Below are 18728 nucleotides of genomic sequence, written 5' to 3' on the forward strand. Positions count from 1 at the left end.
TGGATTCACCTCAATTTGGGGGACAGTGATTTGATTTGCTGATTCAGATCACTGTCCCGATTCAATTCGGCTGAATCTGAAGAGTCGATTCTGATTCAGAGAATCAGCGATTTGGCCATAGACACAGCTTTATACCAGTACTTCTGGTCCACTTCCGGGTCCGCTGCTGAGCATGCAGGGAACCACCCCCCGCCCTCCCACAGGATGCTCCATCCACCCCACCATATCAGCGTTCACAAGCCATGCCTAGTACCTTGAGGTATGTCAAAAAAACATATAAAAGCTGTGTCTATGGCCAAATCATCAAATCTCTTTGAATCAAATTGGAGTCTTCTGATTCGATTTGGAGAGATTAATGGGTCTCCCAATTCAAAACAGATTTGGAGATTCGGCTGCCGAATCAGGCCGAATCTCATCCGAATCGAATCGGCGACCGAAGCTTCGCACAGCCCTATTGAACAGTACCAGACTCGAAGACCCTTGTGAAATCTCATTTCATACCTTTTCCTAGTTTGACAATTAGCCATGTCATGCCCAGTTTGACAACTGAGATATGCCCAATTTGACATTTCAGCAACTCTGTACCTATAATAGCTTAATTAGACCATATTTTCTTGTCTAAAACCAGAAACTATCAAAAACCTACAGAATATTTATTTTAATAATGGTTTAGCCTTTTTATGCCAAATGAAATTATAAACTTGTCAAACTGGCAAACCAACTGTTTCTCTTGTATAATATTGCAACTTGGGGCACTAATACAATTTAAACATTTCAAAAAAGTTAGAAAGGATACATTAATCTGTCTTCTTTGGGCAGATTCATGATTCTAGGAATTTTTAAATATGGTTAAAATTCCATCTAATTGACACAGCTAAACCTTTGGGATTTTAGTCTGTGATGGAGTCGTCTGAAAAAGAATTAAATTATGGCTAAGTTCCTTGCTTACTTCCTACGATGGTTTATATAAATGAACATAGATTCTAATAAAAAAGAAAGACTATTTAAATTTGTTTTTGGCAGTAGATATTTTTGGTGCTCAAGATCTCAATTTCCAACATGCATCATTAGTACAATACAGTTGTGTTTTATGACTGGTAAACTGATTTTTTAAAATTCCCTAGTTTCCAAGTAAAACAATTTAATAAACCTGAGCAGAACAGATATTATATAAAAGCACCTGAAATAAGGAATACAATTAAAAAATTAACCAGAACCTCATCTCATCTTCTGTTTAAAAGATATAAAGGAAACCAAACAAATTTGCATGTTTGTAATCTGTTTACTTCATACCTGTTATATGTTTTTGTTTTCACATACCTCAGACTAACTTGGTTACAGAACACAGAGCTTTACCAGAAATAGTTTCATTTTGGTTTAGATTTAACAATATACATTATTTGAGGTATTATGAATAAAGCATACAGAAAAGTTTTTTTTATATAATACCTAGTGCAGGGGTTTTGAATCTTTTTTAATAAATATATCCCTTCTGTCTCAAAGTTTCAGCTCATGTACCCCTTTATATTAAATTTTTTTGCGGGGGCTAAGTGCATGCACACATACACACGCATGCTACCCCCCACCCCCCAGCTGGAAATTCTGGGGGGAGAGGGAAGGGCCGTGGGGAGGCAGATTGAGGCCCCTATGAGGGAGGGAGTGGGGCACAGAAAGGGGCAAGGGCAAATAAGACCCCACACAGGCCAGGTTGTGGGACAATGGGAGCCCGGGCAGCCCATCCAGGGGCACAGGTGGGGGGAGAAGGGGACATTGCTGCTGCGCTCACCCCAGCAGAGGCCCGGGAGGCATGTGCCACCCCCCCCCCAGCCTCCACCGGGGTGTACGAAGCAGCAGGAACCCCCTGTACCTCCTACCACCTTTTAAAATACCCCTAGGGGTACATGTACCCCTGGTTGACAACCACTGACCTAGTGTATGTACAGTTTGTATTTATCATCACTTTAAGAAACAAGTTTATACATAATTAGAAGTAATGGAGTGGATATACTGGATGTTACCTAGTCCATCATATTTAACAAACAAAAAGCAACAAATAATAGACAACATAACTGAATTATCACTGAAGTGCATCCTTTGAGACAGTAAAAGCACACTGATGTATACATTTTTGTTGGTATTCTGGTTTAGGGTCAGAAAATACAAGTGTATTTGGTCTCATTTGAAACTTATTTGGCCACAGATATGCAAGTGGATTGAAGAGGCTATGTAACCAATTGTACTTCATTTAAGAAGACTATTGAATCTAGAGAAAATGTTGTATTCCTTTTCAAAAGAAGGTTATTTCATGCATGATTTGGCCAATAGAAGATGATAAACATTAACCACAAGAGCAGACTACTTATATTTATAGAAAAATCAATGCTAAGCAAAGAGAATTTAAATGTTCCAAATGTCTTTTGTGACTAGACTTAAGCAGTAATATAATATCTGTCTTTAATGTTGACTTTTACATAGAGCAGCGTGATTGGAGATCAATATTTATCACTTACTGTCTAACACAAAAAGTTATGCCATTTGTCACAGTGTTGTATTCTGTATTTTCATAGATACATATACACTAATCAGTATATCATGTGTTGTTCATGTTTAGATGACATGCTGGAGTATTTAAAAGAACCTCCAATACAAAATGTAATGATAAAAACTGACAGTTGAGACTTGAGAGCCTTTTAAACTACGATGAAAATCGGCTCACAAAAAAGAGATTAAAGCATTAGCATTTTTTGCATGCTAGTAGCTAAACAAAACTCAACTAAAAAAAAGCACTATGCCAACATACTTTTGGTTTTCACCTTAATACTACTTGAGCCCAAGTAACAATGATTCAGATAACTCATTTTACAACTACTGTGTCTTACATTTTCAGTGTCTCTTTCAAGGTATGTAAATATATTCTTTTTAAATGTTTATAAATTAGAAGTCTTGTAGTTGAACTACTATTTGAAATGGTTTCAAAAATCAAGTTCTGAATCAAAACCATGAGCTGATAAAACAGTGATGATTAAAGTTTGGTTAGTTTTCTTATAACCAAAACTTCCTTGAATACAATGTTTTCATCTCTCTCTCTTCCTTTTTTACACTGATTTGGCACACTGTATATACAAACTAGTAGAAGCAATACTACAAGAACTGACTGGCATCCACTGAAATAAACTGGAGACAGGTTTGAGCTTCCAAACTACCGAGATCCCGATATTAACAACAACAAAAAAACCCCACAGAAAAAAGTGATGCAAGGCACTCTAATGGAACATGCCCTGAGGCAACCAAAGGCTGAGTCCTCCAAAGAGACACTGGCATCTGGCCACAGCGTCTCTATGCCTGCCCCTTTCCCCTGCTGCCCCAGCATGTTGCCTTAGCATGCTGGGGCAAATAGGAACAGAGTAAGGCTGCTAGGGAACTCCCTTCTAGTCAGTACAGAGGCAGAAGAGGATCTTGGTGTCATTATTGATTCCAAAATGAACATGGGCTGCCAATGTGGGGGTGCGGTCAGGAAGGCTAACTGCACTTTGTCATACATCCACAGATGCATCATGAGCAGGTCCAAGGAGGTGATCCTCCCCCTCTATGCAACACTGGTCAGGCTAGTTGGAGTACTGCATCCAGTTCTGGGCGCCACACTTCAGGAGGGATGTGGACAGCATCGAGAGGGTCCAGAGGAAGGCCACTCACATGATCAGGGTTCAGCAAGGCAGGCCCTACGAGCAGAGGCTACGGGGCCTGAACCTGTTCAGCCTCCACAAGAGAAGGCTAAGAGGGGATCTACAAACTGGCCATCTACAAACTGGCCAAGGGGGACCAGCAGGCAATGGGAGATTCCCTGTTCCCCCGAGCACTACCGGGAGTAACAAGGAATAATGGCCATAAGCTGATGTCGAGTAGATTCAGGCTAGATATCAGGAGGCGCTACTTCATAGTCAGGGCGGCTAGGATTTGGAACCAACTTCCAAGGGAAGTGGTGCTCGCTTCTAGCCTGGGGTCTTCAAAAGATGGCTAGATAAGACACCTAGCTGGGGTTGACTCCAGTATTCTTTCCTGCCCATGGCAGGGGGTCGGACTTGATGAACTGCTTAGGTCCTTTCTGACCTACTATGAAGCAGTGTGACCCAGACCCGGGTGCCATCGCTAGTAAGGAGGGATGTGGGGGATTGTTTGTGTGTGTGTGTGGGGGTGGAGGGGACTGCTGGTGGGGTGAGTCCCCCACCTGCACCTGGCACGGTGCACAGCTCCCTGCAGCAGCAGCAGCTACTGGATGCTCAGGGCATGCTGCTGGCAGAGCCCTCCAGCAGCACAGTGCAGCCCCAGTCAGCTCAGACCTAGAACCACCTGTGCCACGTCACAGGCCCGGCCCAGGGGCATACTCCTTCAGGCAGGACTGGGCCACTCTTGCTGTCACCCAGGGTCCTGGCAACGCACACAGGGGCCATACAGTGGGTTGGACCTGGTCCTGCCTCCATGGAGCCAGCCTGGCCCAATGGCACATGGGGCACTTGGAAGCAGATTGAGGCCCAATGCACAGACTGGAGCTGAGGGTGGTGGCAGGAGTCATCCCAGTCCTGTTCCAAGCCACGTGCTAGTGGGGCAGGCCAGGCTGAGCCATTTCCATTTGCTATGTACAGACCCCAGATCAGGCAGTGCTGTGCCGCTGCGGGGTTGTGCCTGCAGCGAACCATGGCCCCCGAGGGCCTGGCTGGCTGCTGCTGCCAGTGCTGGGGGCTGTGCACCATGAGGAGGTGTGGGGGGGAAAGAGTGTGTTGCCCCCCCTCAATCCTCCCCCACAAACCCCACCCTCCCATCTCAACTGGGTCAAGAGCTTTGGCCTGGCGGTGGGTGACGGGCGACAGGTTGGCTCATTCCCACCCACACTCCCCGGGATCTGCTCAAGTGTGGGCTCACTGCTCTACTTGGGGGTCTACTTGCCCTCCACAGATCCCTCCCTTCCGGAGAACTGGCACCAGCTGGAGCAGCTCCGGGCATGGGCAGGGCTCCTGAGATGTCTCTTCCTGCATGGGAGAGAGGTAGTGCTGAACCAGCTGGTCCTGTCCATGCTCTGGCACTGCTTACACAACCTGCCTGTGCCCCCTGAAGTCCTGCAAGGGCTCCAGAGACGGGCACTGGAGTTCTTCTGGCCAGGACAGCACTAGGTCACTGTGGAGGTCCTGAGCCTCCTCTTGCAGAAGGGTGGCCATGGCCTGGTTTGCCTGCACAGCCAGGTCCTGATGTTCCGCCTTCAGGCACTGCAGCGACTGCTATATGGTGTTGGTAGCCATACAGCACGGGGCCATCAGGGGCGCACATTCCTCTACCACTTTTGGGGGCTCCAATACAACTGGCAGCTCCTCTGCCTGTAGGGCTTTTCCCTACAAGACCTGCAAGGGCTGCCAGAGTTCTACCAGGACTTCCTCCAGCCTGAAGGCTGGTCTCCACCTCCAGGTCCCCTACAACACTCGCCCAGGGCGCCAACCTGCTCATCAAGCCTCTCCTTTGGAACCCACAGCTGGAGTGCTGACAGTAGAGCTGCCCCGATTGTGACAACGGTTGATCCTAGCTGGTGTCACCCACATCGGAGATGTCCTGGACTACAATAGGCAGGAGTGGGTGGACCCCACTGCACTGGCCCAGTGCATGGGTCTACCCACAACATGTGCGACCTGCCATCTGGTCCAGGTGGTGAAGTCTCCTCTACCTTTCAATACCTTTGCCCTGGTTGACCATGTCCTGTGCAGGGATAGTCTCTCCCTCACCGCCCCACCGTGTCCTCCAGAACACCAGAGTTTGTCATGGGGCTGGTGCCTCACCCAGCCTCATGGCACTCCCCACTCCACCATCTAAGCCAGACAGAAGACACCAGACTGGTCTACTTTTCCACCGCCCATCACAGCCACCTCTACATACTCGTGTGCCACGTGATCCATCATGCCGCCTTCATGTCCTACCCAGACACCAAGTGGCAGGAGCTGCTCAGCAAGGGTGTGGCAGGGGCACCCCAGTGGCTGAGTCTGTACTCCACCCTCATCCCATGAGCCACTGGGGACCTCAGCTGGCAGCTCCTCCATTGAGCCACCACCACAGGCATGTATGTGGCAAGCTTCACAGACACCGCAGTCTCCTGCCCCTTCTGCAGACAGAGGGAGACCCTGGTGCACACGACACCCCATCCGCGGCCCCACCAAGTCCTGGGACCTCCTTATCAACCTCCTCCTGGCCCTGGCCAAGTGAGCCCTGTACTTGACCAGGAAGGAGGATCTGGCCAGGAAGGTGCCCAGAGACTGCAGGACTGCTTTCCTCTCACTTGTCTGTGCACATTTCCGAGCAGAGTACCAGTGGGAGGCATCCACCAGCTCCCTGGATGCCTTTGAGGACAAGTGGGTGTGGCCCAGTGGGATCTGCTCAGTGTCCCCCTCAGGTGCACTTATTTTCACATTTTGGCCCTTCGACCCATACAACACTCCTATCCTGTTTTTTTCATTAGTTGTCCCAAGGATTTAGTTGCACCACTCACTCATTAGCCCCACATGAGGTTACCAGTTAGCCAGGATGGCCTTAGGGCCCATGTTATAAGTGTTACAAATAGAAAGGAGCTTCTGAGGCCCAGCCAGTTGGTATCTAGGGACACTACCCCTTGTGCCAGCTGGACTGCTGAAGCAGCAGTAACCTAGAGTGGCCTCTGCACCTTTTACCCACTGTAGCAGCCTGGAAGTGGGGGCTGTTGCCTGGCTGTGACCTGCTGCCACCTGCGACAGCATCTGCCCTCTTGGACCTGCAGCCCCATGGTTGCATGCCTGCCAGACCCAAATGGGGGATGCATGGACGCCTGGGCTCTGGCATGGGCACTGTAGCAAAGCCACCTGCACCTCTGGACCAGCTGCCTGTGGGCCTTGGCTGCACAGCTGGCCTTTAGGCAGCACTGCTGTTATGTTTTCTGGTGTCCCTGCTCTGCCATCTAGGCAGCTATTGCCCAGAAGATGTGCTCCTTGAGGTGGCTCACTTCAAACCGTCAAAGTGTGCCCTCCTGGTGCCAAATGACCAGGAGATCAGCCATCTCATCTGTCTTCCAACCGAGCCTCTGGTGCTGCTCCTGCGCAGGTTTCTGTATCTGAGTCTCGCCACTTGCCTCACTAGCAGAGATCCTAGCGTTCCCTGTTTAAAACCGAAAATTCTCTGATAAAACCCCCAAATTCTCTTGTTAAAATACCAAAAATCTGTGTTCTTCTGCAATTAAAATGAAATGCCACTATGTATAGAGAGATCAGTTAGGCAGATTCAAAATTTTAAAGCAATTTGGAACCCTACCAGTGCCTCTATCATCATAATAAAATGAATTCTAAATATGTATACACTTTGGCATTTGCCTTTGGGTTGTTGTTTTTTTATCATTAAAAAAACAAACAAACAAACCCAGAATTGCTCCTGCCTCCTTTGCTCACCAGGATGTGAGATGCTGAGCAATATTGATATGCCAGTGCCCCTCACCCCTGACCTGCAGCCCCTGCCTGTCCCCACTATCTCTCTCCAGGCAGCAGCTCTGTCCAAGCACCAGGACATGAGTCCAGCTGCAGCTGTCCCACCCACTGCTTTGTGGTTCTGAGCTGTGCCAGCCCTTATGCCTGTGCGCAGGCCACAGCAAGCCCCACGTTATTCCTGGGAAGCCCTTGAGCGGGTTGGGCTGGGCAAGCCCCTTCCCTTCCAGGCTGGTCTCCCCCATACAGGCTGCTCTAGCAGGTGCCAGGGTGTTCTAAGCTCACTTGTCTTGATGTGGCCATTATGTCTTGCTATTTAATATGTAGAAAGGTCACGATCACACCAGTTAATTACATGCATTTAGCTTGTGTTTACTCCAAAAATAGAGAACATTTTTCTAGTGGAAACATTAGAGAAGTCAACTTAAATGTTTTAATTTGGAGATGTTTTAATTTGGAGAGGCTCCAGGTGGCTTTGGAAAGAGCCAGAGCTTCTGCAATAAAAGTGAAACAAACAAATGTACTCCGAGTACTGGATATAAGTATACAGGAAATCTTAAAATGCCTATGCAGATTACAGTAAGGCTGAGGCCATCACCAACACATCTGCCCTACCAAACAAGCAAGTGATACAAATAAGCCTTAGAATGAAGACTGCAGGAAAATTTGTACCTAATATACCTGGCTAGACAAGACACCTGAGTGCCACATTGCAAAGATATCTGTAAACTAACCATGACAGGCAGCAGCACACTCAAACATGCCATGATTCTTCACAAACACTATCCCCAAAATGGGACACAACTACGTTAGTATTCTCAGTAGTATTAATTAGCTTGCTTTTAGCACTTCATGAACAAAGAATGATAGAAAAAAATAGGACTGTAATGGAACTCTGAAGATCATCTAGTCCAAGGGTCAACAACCTCTTGCCACTGTGGGCAGATCGAGACCCCAGTGGTTTGGTAGGGAGTGGGGCAGGGGCAGGGGCCAGGGCAAGCGGGACCCCAGCCAGGCAGGACAACTGGAGTCTCGGCAGCTCGTCCAAGGGTGCAGAGGGCTCCCGCTGCTGCGTTCACCCCAGCAACAGACCAGGGAGCATGTGCTCCCCCATCTGTGCATGTGGTGGAGGCAGGCACCACCATGCATTGCACCTCACTCCCCACTGTAGCTGCCGCTGCCCCAAGAGCCACATATGATGACGTGCATCCTACCGCAGGGTGGGCAGCGGGCGTGGTGCAGCCCAGCAGTAGCAGGAATGGAGCACCGCACTGTTTCCAGGGCAGCTGCCACAGGGAGCAATGCACAGTGCACAGTGGCAGCCCCGTGCACAGATGGGGGGACATGCATCCCCCCTGGATGCATGCCCCTGGATGAGTCACCTGAGCCCCAACCATCCCACCACCTGGCCTGGCCAGGACCTCACCCACCCCAGTCCCCGCCCCATTCCTTCCTCCACTACTGGGGCCCCGATCTGCCCCCCAGCCCCTTCCCCTTCACAGAATAGATTGATACTTGCCTGCAATGCTGGGCATCCAGTGATCTACATGCCAAGCTGCAATCCTGGCTCCATGCATGCCCCTTTCTACTTCTGCTGCACCCGCATAGAGCCATGGCTGGCTGCTTTCTGGCCCTACCTGCTGCCCTGAGTTGGGGGGGGGGGGGGGGGGGGCTGATCCCCGTTAACCCCGGCCTTCTGCTGCCTATGCCACTAGAGTAAACAACCTCCCATGCACTTACCCTTGTTGCTGATCCCCAACCTTAATAGCAATGGAAGAGAGGGCAAATTCTGCAGCAAGGGCAAGCCCAAGCATGAGAGAGCAGTGCAGATGGGTGTGGAGGGAGGCACTGCAGATGGGATGGGAAGAATGGAGCACCTGCATACTACTGATCACCTGCGACTGAACAAACCGTCGTAGGCCAGATCAAACCTCTTCACAAGCTAGATCTGGCCCAAAGGCTGTAGGTTACAGGCCCCGATCTAATCCAACCCCCTGCTCAAGGCAGAATCATCCCTGCCTCAGCCATTCCAGCCTTGCAAGGATGGTTTATTCTACAGCCCTTCTCAATAGCCTGTTCCAATGCTTAACCACTCTTGCAGTAGGAAGGTTCTTCATACTATCCAAACTAAATCTCCCTTGTTGCTATTTAAGGCTTTTCTTGTCCCCAGGAGCCACAGAGAAAATAGTCTGTTGCCATCTTCTTTATAATAACTCTTCATGCATTTGAAGACTATTATCAGATTTTCCCCCAGTCTTTTCTTTCCAGACTAAATAATCCCAATTCTTCTAATCTTTCATCATAAATCATGTTTCCTAGTCTTCTAATCATGTTGGTCACCCCTCCCGCCCCATTAGACCCTCTTCCAATTTAGCTACAGTCTTCTTGAAGTGCAGTGTCCAAAACTAGACAGTGCTCTAGGTGAGGTCACAGCAATGCTGAACAGAGTAAAATAATAATTTCCTTTCACCTGCAAGTGAAACATGCTCCCAGGTGGGTTTTTTTGTAAAACTGCAGCCTAGCCTAGGTCACATAGTTTCAAAATTGTGTGAGCATAATATAGTAGATCAGAATCTAATACTAAATTCTTATGCTGGACATATCAATCTGTTTTAAAAAGAACCACATAACCCAATCTAGTTTCCTACAATATGTGGACAATAATTGCCTGAACTCTGTTTCAAACTGAGACCCTGCTGAAAGTGATTTAAACCATATTGGCTAGAGATGATTTATACTAGCCTCAAGTGAAAAGTGACATTAAACAAAGCTATTAAAGGCCTGTTGCATTTAGCAAAGTTACAGACCAAATCAAGCAAAAGAGTATGTGTTGGTGACAGGAAAAAGATGACCCTGAACAAAGTAGACAGGGACTTGTTTATATTGGTCAGATCTTGGGGGGGGGGGGTAGGAGGAAGGGAGGGGAAAGGGGGTGGTACTCTTATTCATTATAAACTATTATTCTCAATTCTCTGACAGTAGCTTTACTACAAGTAAATAGGAGAATGGGCATGTCCAACCTGTTTCTGCTAGATGTGATATACTTGACACAGCATTGCCTGACAGTATGCCAATTTGCTGACTAGGGGTTAGAGCAACTTTCAGTGAAATCTGGGTGCAGACATAGCATTGTAGCTGATTGAAGATCATTGTAGGATTGAAGATAATGGGCTAGTGCCCATTATCTTCAATCCAGTTGGTTGCTGGACAATGGTATCAAAATAAGTGCCAACTGAAAAGGGAAACAGGGTAAGTTCTTGATCTATATTTAATACCATTCAATTTCAGAATGGTACCAATGAAACACCAGTTGTGACATGCTGTCGTGTCCCGTCCCATCCTCCCCGCCTCCCCCCTTAATAGAAAACTAAGAACACAAACATCTGAAACAGCCAACCTGAAACTGATGGCAGGGGAGCTGATCGCTGGGGAGTTGCAAAAGTACAGAGACACTCCAAGGCCAAACAAAAACATCAGTATAGGATGGGGCCATTAGTGCCATCAGCACTTTATCAACATGAATGTTTTACACTGTGCATCTGTATGGGAATCACAAACTGCAATGGCATCACAAGAGGTTGCCTCATGGTTGTCATCCCAGAAGGATGTATACTGAGAAGCAATAAACTTACACATTGACCATCAACCAGAAAGGAGGGATATAAATCTGACATTTTGACCAAGAAAATTGAGAGATGTGGAGCCTGGGATTTGATAACCTAAGAATAGACATCAGTACTGATCTCTGAGGAGACCCACAGTGCAAGGCTTCTCAGAGAGGAACTGAACAATTAGTCAGATTAGTTAATGGACTGCTTATAACTGAAATTTCATATTTTATGAACTGCTAGTGCTCATTATCCTCAACTTTAATTTTGAACACTTATTGTTATAACTATAGAGTTTCATTGGGGAAAATATGGAGCAGTGGTTCTCTACCTTTTTAGACTAAGGGCACCACTCAATAGAGGCACGGCAGCCCTCAAAAAATGCCAACTTCTAGTTTTCACTTCTTTTGGCTATAGAAAAATAATAGAGGAATTCTTTTATTGCAAAGAACTCAGAAACATTCTAATGGGTCAGAATGTTTTTAAATACTATGGATTTCTATGTAAAAATTCTTGGTTTATCTTGTAAATCATGTCTGCATACCTAACAGTGCTAACACTGAGCAGCACTCCTGAAAGGCTCTCAAGGCACTCTATGGTGTGCCATGGCACCCTGGTTGAGAATTATTCATTGGGGCTCAAATTATGTTACAGAGGCATGCATAGTTCGAACTGCAACACTGAATGAAGCAGATCAATTTCAAGCGCCTTATCTTTGAATGATAAAGATTGTTGTGTGGGCCTATGCACCACACAACACGCTGCTGTAACAGAAATTAAGTATGACAACTAATATTCATGAAGATATGCAGCCATCTCTGCTACAGCACATCTCAGTACTAACATTAGAAAAGCAACAAAGCAGCTGGTATCAATAAATAACAAAGGCGGCACAAGTTTAGCATGGGCTTTCAAATAATTTTTGTGCTTGCTAGTCTCCTTATATTTTGGCACAATTGAGATTTTTTTAATCTAGTTATCTTCTCAACTTCTCAGAAACAGCCAGCTTGTCAACAGCTCTGACTTTCAGATATGTTATCCACTGTAAATAATACAGCAAGATTTACTCCTTTCTGCAATTCATCTGACTGCAATCTATAGAACATCCTCAGCTAGGAGTAGGTTCTATTACCCTATCTCATATTCTGTCGCCCTCCTCCAAGAAACACCTTATTGCCACACTGAAATAACTGGGCCCCAAGCATCTGAGAATAGAAGTGTGAACGTGATGATTATGCAGGGAATTAGAAATAGAAGCTCGGGAGCCCCTGTGTTTTAGGACTAAGAGCAGAGTCAGAGGCGAAACAGTTCAGGCTGCATGCCTAATGCTTCCTCTTTGATCAAGTGACTGGATGGTAAGCATAATCTTGGGTGGTGAGCAACTGTTCAAACATCCACCTCCCTGATGTGCCAACCAGCATAACTAAATCAGCACAAAGGAAGTGGGATCAAATAAAAAAAAATAAAAATGGTGAGCTGTCATTTCTTCCCTTACATATTAAGCAATTATAGAAGCAAGTTCAAAATGCCCATCTGGGATCTACATATGATGTTACAGAAAACAGCCAGCTTTTGACTTCAATACAGAATGCCCCTTGTACAGTGAACCCTCTTCTTCCCTTTTAGTGATAAAAATTCCACCAGCTTAAATTAGAAACAAACCCCAAACCACTAAATAAAAGTGAAAGAAGATTGTCCTAACCTGGTTCAAAGTTTTGATATAGATTATGCTGAGGTAACTGAAAGTCATAAAAACCATGGAGCTACTCTATTTAGATCTGTGATTCAGAGCAGTGCTTGAATTAGTTAAAAAAAAAAAAAAAAATCCTCGGACATATACCATTGCCGAACTAGAAATCAGCCTGAAAATTGTGCCAAGACCCTGGCAATAACAACCCAGAAAAAATCCCCCACAAACACCTTTTACTATCCTCTTTTCTAACAGGGAAATGCAGTTAAATGCACTGTTAATTAAATACACCATTCTTTTTCTAAAACATGCTCTGTGCCTATATTTCAATTACTGTTTTTGTCGGTATCCCTATCTTGTTGCTTATCGCTTCGTTCCTTGTTCCTCTTCATACTGTTTTTCACTCTAGTGATGCACCTTTGTCATGGTGTTTTTGCCTTCCCAAGCCAAAACCCATAGAGTTCATATTTTGTCTTGGATCTCTCTCTACTCTCACTTTTTACTCAGAACATCTTTAGTTTTTTGTGGTTCTTAAATGTTCAATTATCCAACTAATGCAAATTTCATCCTCGTATAATGTCTCACTGGAGGGTTGGAAGTTAAGACTCACAGCTGGAGTGTTGCTGAAATCAGATTTTGTTATATTGCCATGATTAGAGACATGAACATCTTTGTATCAGTTGATTTTAAATGTGTGCACTGCATGAAATTCATTATCATCAATCTGATGATGCTAATTCACTAAAACATACTAGGAAATTATTGACCAATGAAGCATGTGCTTTTCCATAAATGTATAGGACTTAATCCTGTGTAGGCAAACCCTAGAAGATTGCTGCACAATGTAGGACAATGGCAGATGAACCGTTTTAGTAAAATATATGCAGGAGCTCCCTTCACCGGAATGCACAGCCACATTCATCATAATCATCTTACATGTTCTTCCATTTCATTTTCCACAAAGGAATGCCTTCTCTGAATTGACCCATAATGCCAGATCCTTTTCTTCTCACAGATGGCTCCTTGAGACTCACCTCTTCAGAAATGGAGCTCACTACCCAAGAAAGAAATGGGTCTGATTTTGATAGGGGTTCTGGAAATCACCACCGTAATATCCACCATCATCTCCGGACATTTGCTGTACAAGACGGCTGCAGAGTTCTAATGGAATCTACAGCACTAATGTACTTTTGCTTAATACTAATCTCAAAATATACACCTTTGGCAATATACAGATGAACATACAGCAAGCCATTTTCTCAATGTACGTATCACTAATCATCTGTCCTACTGTGCTAAAAAAGTTTGCAAGTATTAAGAACTTTTACAAAAGAAGCACTTTCAGATATTAGAACTTTAGTGTGTTAACGTTTTTGTACCACATGCTCAGATGCTACAAAGAATTCTAGTGATTCAATAAGATTTATTTGAGGTGTAACTTATTAGTCAATGCATGCACAGATGATGGAATTTTATTTTTAGGTGATACAAGCTACATACCTGTTTTAATTATAGAGGCAAAGTCTATTAGAATAACTTTTTATAAGTCAAAAGTATTTTTTATTCTTCCTTCAACTTTTCATTAAAATGAAATAGGTCCACCTACCTGTGAAAATTCATGCTTGCAACACACTCTTTCAGCAGGCTATCTTTCTTAATATAGACATTTTCAACAGAATGGTTTTAACAGTATGGACACTTAATAAATCATTTCCTAGGTGTTTACTTGAAATTAAGATGTTGTTATATTTTATGACAATTCTCATTTCTCTCTTCTCTTCATTAAATTTGAATTATGCTTCCTGAATTATTTATCCAAGAGTATATTGATTTTATTTATTTCTTAAGAATGGCAAATAATCAAGCAATACCATGCAATTTAGGTTTAAATTACATTGCTACCATATAATCCCTCTAATTTGTGTCTGTCATCTTCAGTTTTAAACCAATATTTGCTGCATGAGTTATTGACAGATACCCTATCTGAAAAATAACATCCCATCACATTTCTGTCAAACTGCATTATACTATTTATGCATTATTCTGCCCTTTATGTCTACCTCTGACAAAACACTGTCTTCCAGTTTAAATTACTTTTACACGTGCTTTGCATAGATGTATAAACAGGAGGCTCTTAAAATATGACACATGACTTTATTGAAAATATTTCAAATGCAACTATCAAAATAGTGATTAGGTGTCAAATGATGCTAATTAGAGATAACAATAAATTTATCTAATTATTTTCCTATCTTAAGGCTGAACAATATCTGAGCATCTTCGCAGCAATATCTGAGAAAAAAATATAAGAACCTACTTAATGTATTTAACTCCTTAGCACTTCTCTTTTCTGGAACAAGAGCTCTGCATGGCTTTGATTCTTTCAGTTTCAAGAATATTTTTTTCAAGGTGTTTTTTTGTAGGAGGGTGCCTGGGAGAGTTAGTTGGTAGGAATTTAAGGTAGAGGGGATACTACATTTATTTTGTTCTTATGGGTGTAAAGGCCTTTCCAGGAAGGTTTTACTGTATTCCCTAAGGAGGTTCAGACCCTAGCTTGACAACTGGACTATCTTCTTGGCCTGAGGTTCAGTGACTTCTAATTTATCAAAACTTTTGAGAACCCAGGGAAAAAATTGCATAGAGAGAGAAATAACTAATGGTCCAGCATCATTCCACAGCAAAATCTCTCTCTATTGAGACTTTTTTGAGCCCACATTCCAAAAATCTCTCTTTGGTATCAGGCAGCTTCAACATTCTTGATGATCTACCAGGCTGCTATGTTTAAAAATGGAGAGGCAATATCCAGTGCAGACAGATTCCAAGTTGCTGAAGTCCTAAAACTTACCATTGTTTGAATTGACTCTGGAATCAACATGAGAAGTCCGCACTGGATGTAGAGCACCAGGGAGGCATGCTTTAGAAATATTTATGTGCTTGTAGCAGAAGCTCAAGTATTCAGGGAATAATCTTCATCTTCAGTCCCAGGCACAGCAGGCATTAACAGTGTGTTCTGATTATGAACACATGGACCAACAGAGATGCATTTGATAGGGAAAATCATAGTGTCAGACAAAACTAGACCCAAAAGGCAGCACTTGTTGCAATGTGTGTCAGATAAAAGGAAATATGAACTCAGGATCAAAGCATTCTTCCAGAAATATAGCATAGAAGGACCAAGAAATTGGGTTGAAGTTTATTTTCTCATATGATTGGAAGAACATGGGAAAGCAGTGGCCACGCTGAGGCTGGAGCAGTAGTCTCTGAGCCCTATCAGAACATGGGTGCTCCCTCTCCCTTACTACTTCTGGAAGCAACATATCACTTGAGTAGTAAAACTGCCGCATGGATCAAGCATATGAAAACTTTACCATGTACAATAGCATCATATGAGCCATCTCTTTACAACTAAACCACAAACAACTTCTATAATAAATTATAGCATATTAATAAAACATTGGTTTATAAAAACTTCCCAAGTTTCTCAATGCAAAAGGCTCAGACTCTTGTGCATTACATAAATACAATATATGTTCTATAGTGTATGTACAAACTGGATAAATGCATAGCACAATAACATTGCAATACGTTAACTATTGTTTACATCATCACAAATTCTGCTTAACTGCATATTGAGTAGGTGACTGAGCCACAGAGTATAGCATCTTTGAGCCCCGCCACCTACTTTGTAAATGAATTACTCTCATTTTAACTACACCAGAAACAACGAAGGGGAGGCAGCTGTCAAAAGGCTGCTATTAAAAGACTTGAAAATGAGGGTGAGAGCTACTTAATTCCATACCTGCTATTTCCTCTATTTTCAAGGCTTCTAACAAAGTCGACCAAACCGACTATTAGAAGACTTTCAACTGAGAAGAGTTGATCGTGTTCAGGACTGCTAATACCAAAGCACAGACTGTACTGTATACTTGAGGAGCATCAACAGTTTGTATTGAGGTATCATAAGTGCACCTTCTGGGTAAGTGCACTGCCTTTTGTCAGTCCCAAGGCTATGTACTTAGACAGAACACACCATAAATTTTATCTATCTATCTATCTATCTATCTATACAGATATAGATATATACATTATATTTGTATTTATAATACACTTCTGCAGCAAGAAACATGGGAAGTTTTTCATGAAAGCACCAAGGTAAGTCACTGGTCTATTTTATACTATGCTTCCCATTCTGTATACCCTAGTCAGTTATCTTCCTTGCACTAGCAAAGCAAGTGGTACATGAAAACGGGTCTCATTATGTACCTGTATAAAACCCATTTTACATGTCTGTTGGGCATTGCTAAATGCACCTACCAATGAAACCTGAAGATGGTGGGTTGGGCTGTATCTTCTCTTTAGTGTTCTCCTGAATGATATCCCAGAGCTGCCATATGAACTTAGGATGGAGAATGTAAAATGGCTGGTTTGGATTCTTCCTGCGATGCTGTACATATGGAGTGAAGAGGTTGTAGTCTGGCTTCTTGTACCACTGAGGGGAAAAACAGAAATGAATCAACACACACTAAACAGCAACCAAAAGGTAGCACCAGCAGTTCTGTGTTGAGTCTGAAGTACAATGCATAGGCAGCAAGTCTCTCTGGGCTGCTGGACACAATCTTAAGTGAGCCAGTCCCTAACTTAACTGCTTTGCTTCTACCTATGTGAAATTCACTCCAGTACAAAGAAGCAACACAACGTCCTACTCACAGATCCACATTAAATATTAGATAGGGCATGAAAGCCTTACTGCTGGACATGCACACTAAAATTCACTCCATCAACCTTGACTCTACATTGCTTCTCCATTCCCACTGCTTCCAGTGTAGAAGTAAACTCAGATAACTTGAACAAGAGGCAGGCAGCACCTTCCTTTAGCTGCTGCTAAGAGAATTCACCTGATGAAACAGGCAGGTTCATCTACAGTTGTAGTCTATTCAGCTCTGTTGTCTCCCTAGGATCCCACTGCCAGTAGTGGCCATAGGAGAGTCAATTGATCTCTCTCTGTTCTGCAACATCACCCTCAGAGACCCTCAGAATAATTGCAGGGTATTTTTTTGTTGTGTTTTGCTACAACCACACATAGCTTTGGGGAGAAAGGGGCCCAGCAAATAAATCTAAAAGGCCAGAAACCCTGCAGGTGACATACTGAGTTGTGCATTTTAGAGAATAGATAGATTGGGAAAGGATCTGAGAAAGTTATTTACTTTTCAGGTGTTTGGCTTTTTCAAGATTGGCACTAGGGGAAGATGGGAAATAGGGATGTCATTTCTCCACCTTTCCTCAGACCCCTCCCCCTTCTCCATACCTGCCACATACCAATAATCTTGCTTTTATATGCGAACATAACCAATAATCTAACTAACAGTATGATCTTGCCCCAACTCCCTGCCAATCCATCAACCTCAAAATCATCTACTCAAACAGAAGTGAGGTCTAATTAAAATATTTTTGCCTAACAAACACATGTTTTTATGTAGATGTGGTGTGTCATATCTAAAAGTTTTTAAATCTTGACATTGATTGAAAGGAGTGGTAGTGAGGCTGCAGAGAGGGCTCTGGGATTAAACTACACCTGATCTTAGATGGCCAAGAAGCAATTAACTGCAGGTGACTGTGTTGCCTTCACACTGGTTTGAAGAAAAATGACTAAACAGAGGGCTTACCACATTCAGATTTGCAGAGTAGGGAGCTGGATCCCAGGCCACTAAAATGACATCTTTATACAAGGAGCTGTCAATGAAGTGATGATTTGGATTGGTAAGAATCTGTGAACACAAGCACAAAATTGCACACCATGAAATCTCCCACAAACAATGAAAATCATCATCAACAGAAACAGTACTAGCAAATGGGAATCTGTATCAAAGTAAAGCACAGTAACAATGTGTGTGTATAAAGCTTTGCAGAAGATTACAGGTCACCAGCAAATGAAAACACATCTATGCTTTT

At 43.8% G+C, this 18728-nt stretch overlaps 1 protein-coding gene across 1 annotated transcript in view; it reads right to left on the reverse strand.

Moving 5' to 3' along the window:
* ST6GAL2 (ST6 beta-galactoside alpha-2,6-sialyltransferase 2) overlaps window positions 1–18728 on the reverse strand; it is a 75918-nt gene that overhangs the window by 15292 nt on the left and 41898 nt on the right. Inside the window, exons 4-5 of the mRNA XM_006278027.4 lie at window positions 18443–18544; window positions 17094–17268 (exon numbers count right to left, since the gene is read on the reverse strand). Coding sequence (XP_006278089.1) covers window positions 17094–17268; window positions 18443–18544 — 277 coding nt within the window. The remainder of the gene's footprint in view (window positions 1–17093; window positions 17269–18442; window positions 18545–18728) is intronic.

Source organism: Alligator mississippiensis, chromosome 1, assembly GCF_030867095.1.
Source record: "Alligator mississippiensis isolate rAllMis1 chromosome 1, rAllMis1, whole genome shotgun sequence".
Lineage (NCBI taxonomy): Eukaryota > Metazoa > Chordata > Crocodylia > Alligatoridae > Alligator > Alligator mississippiensis.